Source organism: Gnatocerus cornutus, chromosome 2 (genome assembly GCF_029298725.1).
Source record: "Gnatocerus cornutus isolate USDA-ARS CGAHR chromosome 2, icGnaCorn1.1, whole genome shotgun sequence".
NCBI classification, from domain to species: Eukaryota; Metazoa; Arthropoda; class Insecta; order Coleoptera; family Tenebrionidae; genus Gnatocerus; species Gnatocerus cornutus.
Window position 1 is genome coordinate 12523254 of NC_142234.1, and position 12014 is coordinate 12535267.

General features: G+C 34.1%; 3 protein-coding genes across 4 annotated transcripts; 2 read left to right on the plus strand and 1 right to left on the minus strand.

Moving 5' to 3' along the window:
• Window positions 1-3621: 3621 nt before the first annotated feature.
• snf (U1 small nuclear ribonucleoprotein A snf) lies at window positions 3622-4683 on the minus strand. Its single transcript, XM_088029733.1, has 4 exons — window positions 4496-4683; window positions 4208-4445; window positions 3865-4112; window positions 3622-3811 (listed from the first exon to the last, which is right to left on the minus strand). The coding sequence occupies exons 2-4, from the start codon at window positions 4442-4444 to the stop codon at window positions 3652-3654; spliced, it is 645 nt and encodes a 214-aa protein (XP_087885859.1). The 5' UTR covers window position 4445; window positions 4496-4683; the 3' UTR covers window positions 3622-3651.
• Window positions 4684-4883: 200 nt separating this feature from the next.
• On the plus strand, window positions 4884-9840 carry fliI (FLII actin remodeling protein). The gene is made up of 14 exons (XM_088030008.1): window positions 4884-5190; window positions 5238-5587; window positions 5639-6015; window positions 6062-6526; window positions 6575-6669; window positions 7000-7067; window positions 7116-7362; window positions 7410-7595; window positions 7644-8131; window positions 8182-8308; window positions 8361-9052; window positions 9105-9414; window positions 9465-9578; window positions 9629-9840. The coding sequence occupies exons 1-14, from the start codon at window positions 5128-5130 to the stop codon at window positions 9761-9763; spliced, it is 3717 nt and encodes a 1238-aa protein (XP_087886134.1). The 5' UTR covers window positions 4884-5127; the 3' UTR covers window positions 9764-9840.
• A 58-nt stretch (window positions 9841-9898) lies between these two features.
• On the plus strand, window positions 9899-11588 carry LOC148179124 (oxysterol-binding protein-related protein 11-like). 2 transcript variants are annotated; one of them, XM_088029750.1, is made up of 3 exons: window positions 9899-9989; window positions 10432-10767; window positions 10816-11588. In XM_088029750.1, exons 1-3 carry the CDS (start codon window positions 9987-9989, stop codon window positions 11098-11100), a joined length of 624 nt encoding a protein of 207 aa, XP_087885876.1. In that variant the 5' UTR covers window positions 9899-9986; the 3' UTR covers window positions 11101-11588. The 2 variants fall into 2 exon arrangements, with proteins under 2 accessions (XP_087885876.1, XP_087885875.1); XM_088029749.1 differs by lacking the exon at window positions 9899-9989 and adding an exon at window positions 10086-10321.
• The last annotated feature ends 426 nt before the right edge of the window (window positions 11589-12014 follow it).

Below are 12014 nucleotides of genomic sequence, written 5' to 3' on the forward strand. Positions count from 1 at the left end.
TGATGGAAAGGAATATTACCTATTTTGGGAAGTTTTAAACTGTTTTGATTCCGAATCTGATTTCGTCGGCTTAGGTTGTTAAGTTGCTAAGGCCATTTTGATTTTTCTTAACCAATATTGAGAAATCTTGATTTTTTACATATTTGTCGTCAAATTTGGAGAATGAAAATAAAATGTTTCTTAATTCTGAAATAATAACACATGAAAGGATCCGACGCTGAACTCTTCTGTTATCCTTTGTAAAATTGAAAACGCATTTTGTTTAGAAATGGACTTGGCGACTTAACAAACCGACGATTTAATAAATTTGATTGAAGATTTTACATACTATAATATTATGACGAGGATTTATAAATTTTAAATCGGTGTTTTTCAGGTGGCGAGTAATTAAAAAAATACACGAATAGCTCAGATATCTTTAATTTTTATCAGGGACATTTAAAAATGTAAACAACAAGCAAAATTCACTTCCATCTGGTTTTGGGAAAATTCATTACACCGGTGTTGTCTTCTTTTCGGACAAACATCTTCATTCTTCTTGACAAGTTGCTTTTCTAAAAAAAACATTGATGAACTGGAAGGGAAAGCGAAATTTGGGGAAATTTTAGGAAGAATTAGTGCAAACAAATGTGGGAAATGGAAAAGATTTTGTCAGTGAGCAGAGTACTGTCTGAACGAAAAAGTGGGAAGTTGAAAAATTAGATATTTGGGTTTAAATATGAAACACATGGTAATGGAGACTTACAACAAAAATGAAAAATATCATGGAATGGAGGAAGTTTTAATAGAAATGGGACTGAGACTGGATAAAATAAGGAAATAAAAGAAAAGATTAAAATCTTAAAAGGTAAAATGGCATGGAATAGACACATTACAGAGGTACTCTTCAAGAAAAAACTGAAAAGAACGTGAGGGTAGAAAATAAAGGGACATGTACATGTTACCACATTTTTAAATTCACATTTTGATTTCATTTTCATGCTTTTGGCAATAAAAGAAACATAATGGGTTAAATTGGCCACCGATATCTCAATTTTGAGATTTGAACAAAAATATCTGAAATTAAACACAAACGATTTCAAAGGTTCCTCTTCGAGTTGTTAGAAGAAGTTGAAGAGATTGTAGCCGGAAAAAGATAGAGAAGAAAATTAAAATGCCAAGTCAAGAATGTCATAGAAATGAGAAATGGAGAAAAATCGAAACAAACTCTTCGAACCATAAGATAAAAGATGAAAGAATTTCTTCTTCAAGTTGTTAGAAGAGACTGAAAAAATCACAGCCGCAATTAAAAGTAAGTATGTTATAAAATATTAATGAAATGAGGCAGAAACGGATAAACGTGATTTCCCTTGGTTGTCTAATAAATTTTCCCGATTTTTTGAGTCTTGTCAAAATGAAAGGGTGGAATTTGAGAAGTTGATCGTGTTCAAATATTAATTAAAAAAAAATGTGGATTTTTCAGATTAATTACTCTAATTTCTCAAATTTAAGGAATACATACATGAATGATATTTGGACAAGTTACTATTTTTGCCACGCTAATTAACTCCACCACATTCCAAAATTTTAACATTAGATTTTTTTTTAAATGTCAAGAATGGATGTATACCATTTTAAAGCTACCTGTTGTTCCTGAATTTCTATCAATCGAACGCGAAAATATATTTCGAATTTCCACAGCACGTCTTCATTAATCGAAAGTCCGAACTCGACTGCCTAAATGAAGAATTAACTTACATAATAATAAAGCGATTAGCCAACATTTTTTTTTACACAAAAAACTGTTTTATTTGTAGGGGGAGGTTGATCGGCGACTGTCCTTCTAAATAGGTACTAATTGATACTACACTGGTTTTATGTAAATGCGTACATAACACTTTTTTATAGAAAATAATTCACTACTTCAGATCCCAAATAAATTGAATTTCAAACAAGTCCCACACAATTGATTTCGAAGAACACTCCGAAAAAGTCCAAAAAGTGTATTTTTGCAACTAAAAGCAAAAGTGCTTCATTTTACTAGTATATCTCTAAACTAGAGATTGACATTAGCAACAGACGAATCACACCATTCAAATTTCAGGATTTGGGACTTTAGGTGGAGATTAATCCAATTGAAGAAAAAATTATCTTATTCCAACGCCTGGCTTGAAATTTTCTACAACAAATTATTCAAAATATCCTAAAAAAATGACAAAACTTAAATGAGGCTGCAAACGATTTTGGTAACTTCCACTAAACTATTTAAAAAGCTGTTTTTTTAACTCAAAAAATATTAATATCTATTAAAAATAACTCTCCTACCTTGCAGACATTTTTACTGGAATGTGCACAAAACTACCATCTCCTCTAAATGCTTGGACCAACTGTTTCAAAATGTTTTCAATTGCACAACTCTTTTTTATCCCCAATCGAACAAAATCGAATTCAGTGGTGCTGTTGTTACCATACGTTATTTTTTCGGCGATATTAATTGATTTATAAAAAATCAGAATTTCATAAATTAAATTTTTTTTTCATAAATCTTATATTTATTTCATCTAAATTTCTGTATGCATTACGCCAAAAAATGTTTAAATTGACGCTAAAATCACAAAATTCTAACCATGTATATTAATATTTATAATGAAAGAGCTGTTATCATTTAAAATGTAATGAATGCTATTGAATTATGGAATAACTAAATCCAATATTTTAGATTAAATTTCCTATTTTCGCTATTTTTTTACTTTTGTCATGCTTATTAACTCTACTAAACTAAAAAATTTTAGATCAGTAACAAATCTTTAGAAATTTTTAATTTTGGAACAAACTAAAATTGACAAAATTTTATAGATTCAACTTCGCATTTTCGCAATACATTAATAACATTTGTATAAGTTGCTGCTTTTGACATACTAATGATTAACTCTTCTAAATTCCAAAATCATTGGATTAAATTTGTTCAAATCGCCGCAAATTTTCCAACTGTGCGTAGAAACTAACAGAAAATTGAAATTAGAATTTTATTTACCAAGTCCACATTAATAATTTAATTACCCCAAATAAAAGTTACCGAGTTAAGCGTTGCAAATCGTCAATTTTAGTACAGCTGCTACCTACTTCTTCCGGCAAAAGGTATAAAAATCACACTTTTGTTTCGGCTAATGAAGGAGAATGAGTCGTGAATGAGAACGTAATGAACAGCAGATCTCAATAATTATTTTCAAAAGTCTTTATTATGTTTAAACTATGATAAAGTACTTTTCTCTGTGCGGTAGGTAAAGGTAATATCCATCTAGGAGAGTGAACGTTTCATCCATTTCCTGGGGTAATATTCATAATCGTTTTGTTTTTGTGTAAATACGGAGAATTCAACATAATTTAAATGCAAATTTTCCAGACATAATCTGGCAATACATTGGTAGTTATAAAATATATAAAAATGTTATATTTGCGAGTTAATTAGTAACTACATTTCCAATTCTAACAGTAACTAACAAGGTATCAGGCATGTATGTAGATACTTGGGTTCATCAGCGAGAAATTGACCCAATTTTAGATACAATGTTGACAATTGAAGAAAATAAAAAAAATTCTTTTTTGGTTAGTTTGATAAAACGAGAAAAAAAGTCATTCATATTTCTGATTAAATTAAATTTATTGATATCTTTATTTCTTGGCAAATGATATTTTCATAGCGTGAGTTGGTGTAATCTTGAATCCCTGCAAGGCATCCTTTGCAGCTCCAGACTGCAATTCATTTTCAAACTCAACGAACGCGATATCATGCCTGTTAGGTACCAAACGTACTTCTTTAAAACCAGGAAATCTATAAAAAAAAAGTCTTAGAATTAGTGAACAAAGCGCGAAAACTAATCTTACTGATTAAACAACATAGACAACATCATTTCACTTGTCTCGTCAGGTAGGTTAGTAAGGAAAAGAATTTGATTAGGTGGCTGCTCAGCATTGCTACCACCAGGAATTCTATTAGGATCCTTATTTTTCTTCTTCTTCTTTGGCGCTTCATCTTCTTTGGATGGAGGTGGGCGTATCTTCTTTGGTCTTTCCTGGAAAGTACCTTTCATTTTCGAAATAAGATCAGAATCAGTTTTCGCATATTGAATCCTCTGAAACAGTCAAATCACAGTTTAGCTTGTGCCTGGTGCAATGCACAATTATAACAATTACATTTTAACCTAAAAACCACAATTTATAAGCTCACCATTGGTTTGTCATAAAAAGGAAAACCCTGCATTGACCTCAAAGCATTGGTTGAGCTTTGAATTTCCTTAAAAATCACAAAAGCTTGACCTCGCATTTTCAGTGTTTTTAAGGCCACGATGTCCAAGATTTGTCCAAACTGAGAAAATATCGCGTAAAGAGACTTCTTCAGTTCTTCTTTTTTTATTTTCTCGTTCAAATTGTTGATATATATTGTGTTATTTGGACGAATATCCATGCTACAACACGAGCAAATTTTTCACGCCTTCAAAGAAAGACAAGGACTTACTTGTGTAGGAATGTAGTGTCAAAAAGTTGATACTATGAGGAAACACAACAAGCCACAATTTAGCTCAGTCTATAGACAGTATTTACAACTGAAAAACTACTTATGCTGGTTTTCGGTTTTTGTGACCTAACCTATTCGAAAAAGCGTCTCTCAAACGTCTGATAAACTGTCCTACGCATGCGTTTATTATTATTGAAGCTATTGTCCCCTAGATGGCCGTAGTATCGTTAAATTTAATTTTAGATAAAAGATTAAATAAGAGTTTAATAAAATGTATTTATAAATCATTTTTTGTAAAAGTACATGCTCTTTGGGTACCCTGCTTATTTTATTTTTTTATTAATTAAGTTATAAATAAAAATTTTATCAATTTTCTTTAATAAAAAAAGCGCCATCTAGAGAACTAAGGTTGACCCATTTACGATTTTTCTTTTGTTTATGGAAAATTTCCATTCCAAATTAGGTGTAACTCTTCTCAAGTTTTCATCCTGTTATTTAAATCGCAAGCATCTGGCGCAAGAATCTGGAAGATTCTTGAAAATGTAAATCTCTAGCAAGTACTTGAGTGGACACACCTAACCTAAACGTGCCAGATTTTGATTGACAGTGACAGGAGTGACACATTTCACCAAATGGCAAATACAGGTGTACTTCCCTTCGTTCGGGGGGTGGATTTCACCCGAAATGATTTTAGCGTAAGTTGAAAAAGCGTAATTTTTCAATACCCAAAGTATTTTCACAGAATGATAAATTTCCTGAAGCCGTAAGCTCAATGACGGGCGTGCAATGGCTCAAACTAGATCGAACAAATTTGGTGGAAATTCCCAAAGAAATGGGAAATCTGCTCAAATTGGAACATTTATCATTGACGAGGAACAATCTTGAGAAGCTACATGGAGAATTAACAGAACTGAATTGTCTTCGCACGTTGAATTTAAGGCATAATAAAGTTAAGAGTTCAGGAATTCCAGCTGATTTGTTTCATTTGGAAGAGTTAAGTACCTTGGATTTAAGTCACAATAAGCTGAAAGAAGTGCCTGAGGGGTTGGATAGGGCCAAGTCACTTTTAGTTCTCAACTTGAGTCACAATCAGTGAGTGGACTAATTATCTCAATTTGTTTTATTTTTTTTTGTACTTTATAGGATTGACTTAATTCCAAACACATTATTCATAAACCTGACCGATTTGTTGTTTCTTGATTTAAGTAACAATAATTTGGAAACTTTACCTCCTCAAACCAGAAGATTGGCCAATTTACAAACTTTAGTTTTAAGCAACAATCCTTTGGGACACTTTCAGTTAAGACAGTTACCATCTTTGCTGAATTTGGAAACTCTTCACATGAGGAACACCCAACGCAACCTCAGTAATTTTCCTACGAATTTGGAAAATTTGACTCTTTTAACAGATGTGGATCTCGCCCAAAATGCTTTACCAAAGATCCCTGATTCTTTATACTCTTTGGTTAACTTGAAAAGACTCAATTTAAGCGAAAATGAAATCACAGAACTTTCAACTGGTATTTATTTCATATGTGTTTGATAATGTCTCAATAAGATTTTCAGCAATGGAATTGTGGCAAAAACTCGAGACTTTGAACCTGTCTTGCAATAAACTTACAAGTCTTCCAGCAGCCTTGTGCAAGATTTCAACATTAAGACGACTTTTCGTCAACGACAATAAAATTGACTTTGAAGGAATCCCATCAGGCATTGGGAAATTAGGATGTCTGGAAATTTTTTCCGCCGCCAACAATCAACTGGAAATGATTCCCGAAGGCTTATGCAGATGTGGTTCATTAAAGAAGTTGAATTTGAGCTCAAATAGACTCATTACTTTACCTGACACCATACATCTAATTAATGATTTGGTTGATGTGAACTTGAAAAACAATCCCGACCTGATTATGCCCCCAAAACCTGTAGAAATGACGAGAGGAGCAGGAGTGGAGTACTACAACATCGATTTTTCTTTGCAAAGCCAGTTGAGACTGGCGGGGGCCAATGTTCCAGCACCAACGCCCGCACAAAGTAATATCCTCGTTTTGTGGTGTTTCTTTATTTTTTGTCATTTTGTAGATCCGAGCAAAGACCCAATTGCCAGAAAAATGCGGCTACGGAGAGGAAAGCGGGATCATGAAGAAGCGGACCAGGATCAGGCCAAAATTCTTAAAGTAAGACTTTATTCTTTTTACTGAATATTATTGTGAAAACAAGCCAATTAATTCGGTTCCAAGGAAATGAGGGCATCTGTTGAGGTTCCTATTGATATTAAAATAAACATAAACACAACATAAATGTTCAAAATGTAATTCGTTTTGTTTATTTAATGTTCAGATTACGATCGTTTTTATTTACCACAGCGACCATGCTCCACAAAGTGTACAAATAAAAATCTCTGCCTAAAAATATCATAAATACTCCAAAAGAATATTTGTAGCCACAGACAAAACAATCTGTTCTGTTTCTATTTGTTTTTTTCTATTCCTACAACTTTGTTACAGGGAATGAAAGACATAGCTAAAGAGAAAGATTTAATGCCTGCCGACGATCCAAAGGCCGAGTCCTTAAAGTGAGTTCTCAAATTTCTAGCAATTGTATATTCCCCCCAATTTTTTAGACCAAAACGCTGGGACGAAACTCTTGAGAAGCCCCCTCTAGATTACTCTGAATTTTTCGAAGAAGATGATGGCCAAGTTCCGGGCTTAACAATTTGGGAAATTGAAAATTTCTTACCAAACCGCATTGAAGAAGTTGCCTACGGAAAATTCTACGAAGAAGATTGTTATATTGTGTTAAAAACTACCCAAGGAGACAAAGAGACACTCTGTTGGGAAATCTACTTCTGGATCGGTGAAAAGGCGACTGTAAGTTAACTGTTAATAATACATTGTCAGAAAAATAAAATTTTCAGCTCGATAAACGAGCGTGTTCTGCTATTCACGCCGTAAACTTACGCAATTATCTCGGAGCTCAATGTCGGACCATCCGTGAAGAACAAGCCGACGAGTCCGAAGAGTTTCTTAATCTTTTTGATACTCAAATAACATACATTGAAGGCGGTAGAACTCGAAGCGGTTTCTTCACTGTCGAAGAGAACGTAAGATTTAACACTCTTGTCATCCATTTCTTCAACAGTTGGTTGTAGATTATTGATATAAGATTTTATCGTTGCCATATTGCCGGTCCATCTATCCATCTTGAACAAGTTGCCGTTTGTGCAAAATCATTGGATCCTTGCTATGTGTTCATTTTAGACACCGGACCGAAAATTTTTGTCTGGAATGGAAAGAAGGCTAAAAACACTTTGAAATCAAAATCTCGTCTCTTGTGCGAAAAGATTAACAAAAATGAAAGGAAAAACAAGTCGGAATTGCTCACTGAAATGATGGGGAATGAAAGTAAAGAATTTTGGATAGCTTTAGGGGAGCCGGAAGGGGTGCCACCAGAAGAACCATTACAGGAACATGTCGACCCGAATTTTGTTCCTGTGCCTCCAAGATTGTATCAAATTCAGTTAGGAATGGGATATTTAGAATTGCCCCAAGTGGAAGTGCCTCATGCCAAACTTACCAACGATTTGTTGAACAGTAAAAATGTGTACATTTTGGATTGTTATTTGGACGTCTTTGTTTGGTATGTAACTAATTTCAATACTTTTACACTCTTGCAATGATTTCATGCAGGATTGGAAAGAAATCGACAAGACTTGTTAAAGCCGCTGCTATAAAACTATGCGAGGAACTCTTCAACATGATCGACCGACCTGATTACGCTTTGGTAACGCGAATACGAGATGGTATAGAGCCGCAGGTAAACTTTTCGTCATCCACCGAAAATTAAACATTACATTAACATTTTGCAGATCTTCAAATGCAAGTTTGTGGGATGGGATGAAGTCATCGCTGTTGATTTTACTCGCACCGCAGAATCCGTCAACAAAACTGGTGCAGATTTGCACAAGTGGGCTCGCCAACAAGAAACTAAACACGACTTAACTGCCTTATTTACCCCTCGTCAACCAGCAATGCCTTTAACGGAAGCCCAGCAACTGATGGAAGAGTGGAATGAAGATTTGGATGTCATGGAGGCGTTAGTTCTTGAAGGAAAGAAGTTTGTTCGACTACCAGAAGAAGAACTTGGGCATTTCTACTCTATGGATTGTTACGTATTTTTGTGTAGATATTGGATGCCTCTTGATGAAGACAGTGATGGAGTAGAAGTACCAAACGATGGAGACGATTACCACTGTGTTGTTTATTTCTGGCAAGGACGGGAAGCTTCAAATATGGGATGGTTGACGTTCACTTTTACACTTCAAAAGAAGTTCAAACTTCTGTTTCAAGACAAGCTGGAGGTTGTCAGGACGTACCAGCAACAGGAGAATATGAAGTTCATGGCACATTTCAAACGAAAATTTATAATTCATCAAGGGAAACGAAAACAAAGAGAGAAGAATGCGGTGGAATTCTACCATTTGAGATCTAATGGTAGTATTCTTTATACAAGATTGGTGCAAATAAAACCGGACGCAAGTTCTCTGAATTCAGCTTTCTGGTAATACTAGCTTAAGGAATAACCAATTTTTTATCGTTTTTGTTTAAAATAGCTACATTTTGAATGTGCCCTTTGAACAAGAGGACGGGGCTGGAATAGTTTACGTCTGGATAGGTTCCAAGGCAGACCCCGACGAAGGCCGACTCATTCAAGAAATCGCAGAAGAAATGTTCAACAGTCCGTGGGTCAGTCTGCAAGTATTGGCTGAAGGCGAAGAACCTGACAATTTCTTCTGGGTTGGCTTGGGAGGCAAAAAACCTTACGAAACAGATGCCACCTTCATGGAATACACAAGACTTTTCAGATGTTCTAATGAAAAGGGATATTTCGTGGTTTCCGAGAAGTGTTCAGATTTTTGCCAGGTTGGCTCACTCTTATTTAAAATAAAATTCTTAATGTGTTTTTATACTAGGACGATTTAGCGGACGATGACATTATGATTTTGGACAACGGAGAACAAGTCTTTTTGTGGCCTGGCGCTAAATGCAGCGAAGTGGAAATCAAACTTGGCTACAAATCGGCACAGGTACTTTACCGTGATGGCGTCAACAAATTAATGGTTTCGTGGTTTTGTAGGTTTATATTCAACATATGAGAGCTAAACAACCCGACCGGCCACGCAAGCTTTTCCTAACACTTAAAAACAAGGAGTCTAAACGCTTTTACAGGTGTTTCCACGGCTGGGGCGCTCATAAAAGGCCATTAGAGTGAATTTTTTACAGTATTTTAAAGTTTTATAATAATTTATTTATGAACAATTTGAGAAAATAAATTTAAGAAAGTAAAAACTGTCTCTTACTGTCTCTTGTCAAAAGATTACGTCTTTCCTGATTAGATTAGTCTGGTTTTTGCCAAACAGTGAAGATAGTATTTGGCGCCCACACGCAAACATTGCATAATTGTTTTATTACATAATTAACAAAAAATCTAAACGATGGTAAGGTTTTATTCTAAACAATGTTAATTAAAGATGAAAGATAACTCAAAGTTTGACTCAAATTTAGCGCCGGGTATCTTTGGTACGATTGGCTAGGAAAGGCGTAGCAAAGGTCGGTAAAAATGGTAGCGACGTTGACATTTGACAGTTTATTTCATAAACACAATAAAAATTCAAGTTTTTGAAATTAAAAATTGTTTCTACAATGGTTTTGGTGCTCCGAATATAAAAATTTTTAATACGGCGCTACTAAATTATTTAATTAATCAGTCGTGCAGTGTTGATAATCTATTCAAGACTGACGTTTCATGACCAACAACAAGTTAGTTGAGGTTAGATTTCGTTTCGTTGAATAAAATTTATACTTTTTCAAAGGCTGTGAGCTTAAAATCCGACCGACTGCATAAGAAAATCTTTTGTATATTTGCATATTTTTTTACAGTCAGTTATGGACTTACACACCAAGCAGAGACAATTTTCTGGTCAACTGTATAAATACACAAATGTGATGAAGGGGTGGCAGTATAGATTTTTCATGGTAGATGCGAATGCAGGCCTATTGCATTACTATCTTTGCGAAGGAGAGAAACCAGATGGAACAGTTCCCAGAGGGTCTGTTCATTTAGCAGGTGCTGTCATTTGCCCCAGTGATGAAGATTCAAAAACATTTACTGTTAATTGTGCTTCTGGAGATATGTTAAAATTGAGAGCAGCAGATGCTAGAGCCAGACAAGAATGGGTTAATGGTTTAAGAGCTGTAGCTGAATCTCATACCAAGGTACCCCCAGTTAAAATTAGTTAATTAAATTCTAATAATAAATTTTAGGCAATCAGTGCAAACAGCCCACCTCTACCTCCACGTGAACATTTAGCAGTATTAGACGCAATGGGTTGTGCAAGAGCACAGTTAACACAAACTGAACAAGCAGACTCAGCTTTATGTAGAACAATAGAATCTGCTGGAAGCAATTTTTTTGTTGATCCAAATTTGTTGTTGCTAAAAGCGACATCTGCAGCTTCTTTACATTGTTTGACGCAGTGTTTAAATATTTTGCAAAGGAATCAACATGCTCAACAAGCTAGAACAGGATTTGTGATTGATGATGATTAATATTGGGCAAAAATACAACACTGCTTATCAGTTTTTAGGCATTTATTTAATACTACCACCAGATGTTTAAAGTAATTGATGGTATAGGTCCTTCAATTTTATTACTTGTGATATAATTTTAGTAGCAACAGTACTAAAACATTGTAGTGTATACAATCGAAAATTGTCACTAGCATTATTGAGAAAAAAGTTTCGCTTTTAGGTCATTAAGTATATAAAATATTTATTAAAAATCGTTATATGTCTGAAATATATTTTAGAAGCTTATTAACTTCAGCGTATTTATATCTGTATTGCCTCTATTAATTCAATGTTTTTAATTTAATTTCGATATTTATTGATGCTTAAATTACAATATGAAAATATGGAAATAAGGTGCTGTAAGTATGCTTAGAATTTCTTTTTCATCACCAAATTAACAGTTGATAAAAAAATGTAAGAATGCCATGAATGTATGTATGTGAAGAAAATAAAAGTTATTTATTTAATTCTTATTTTTCATTCGCATTATTAAAGGAACCGCTTCCAGTTTGAAACAAAAATACTTTTTAAATTTCACAATAAACCAACTGACAAAGACTTTTTTAACGAAATATCGGATGATGGAACACACTCCCAGTGCGCTAGAATGTTTGGCTGTAATTTTACCCCCCCTAAAATACGGAGAATGTGGATCCAAAATAAATAAATCCAGTTGAAACTGGGGTTCTTTTCAAGGTTCTAAATAGAAAACCGTCTCAAGATAGTCCAAGAGCTTAAATTACCAAAATGTGCATTTTGAAATTTAAGAATGTCTTCGCTATCTGTTAAAAATTTCAATGTCTGCATGTTTAAACAGCTTTCTGATCAGGCGAAGGTACGGAAAAACAGAAAGAGTCTTATGTAATATTATCATTTATTGACTTTCAAACGGT

Excerpts from the sequence above, each read along its gene's own strand:
- snf (XM_088029733.1), bottom strand. The coding sequence starts at position 4,444 with ATGGATATTCGTCCAAATAACACAATATATATCAACAATTTGAACGAG. Across the intron at positions 4,113-4,207 it reads CTTTTTATGACAAACCAATG|AGGATTCAATATGCGAAAAC; the intron begins GTGAGCTTATAA and ends TGACTGTTTCAG. Across the intron at positions 3,812-3,864 it reads TTGTCTATGTTGTTTAATCA|ATTTCCTGGTTTTAAAGAAG; the intron begins GTAAGATTAGTT and ends TTTTTTTTATAG.
- fliI (XM_088030008.1), top strand. The coding sequence starts at position 5,128 with ATGGCAAATACAGGTGTACTTCCCTTCGTTCGGGGGGTGGATTTCACC. Across the intron at positions 5,191-5,237 it reads TCACCCGAAATGATTTTAGC|AATGATAAATTTCCTGAAGC; the intron begins GTAAGTTGAAAA and ends GTATTTTCACAG. Across the intron at positions 9,579-9,628 it reads TTGGCTACAAATCGGCACAG|GTTTATATTCAACATATGAG; the intron begins GTACTTTACCGT and ends GTGGTTTTGTAG.
- LOC148179124 (XM_088029749.1), top strand. The coding sequence starts at position 10,298 with ATGACCAACAACAAGTTAGTTGAG. Across the intron at positions 10,322-10,431 it reads CCAACAACAAGTTAGTTGAG|TCAGTTATGGACTTACACAC; the intron begins GTTAGATTTCGT and ends ATTTTTTTACAG. Across the intron at positions 10,768-10,815 it reads TAGCTGAATCTCATACCAAG|GCAATCAGTGCAAACAGCCC; the intron begins GTACCCCCAGTT and ends AATAAATTTTAG.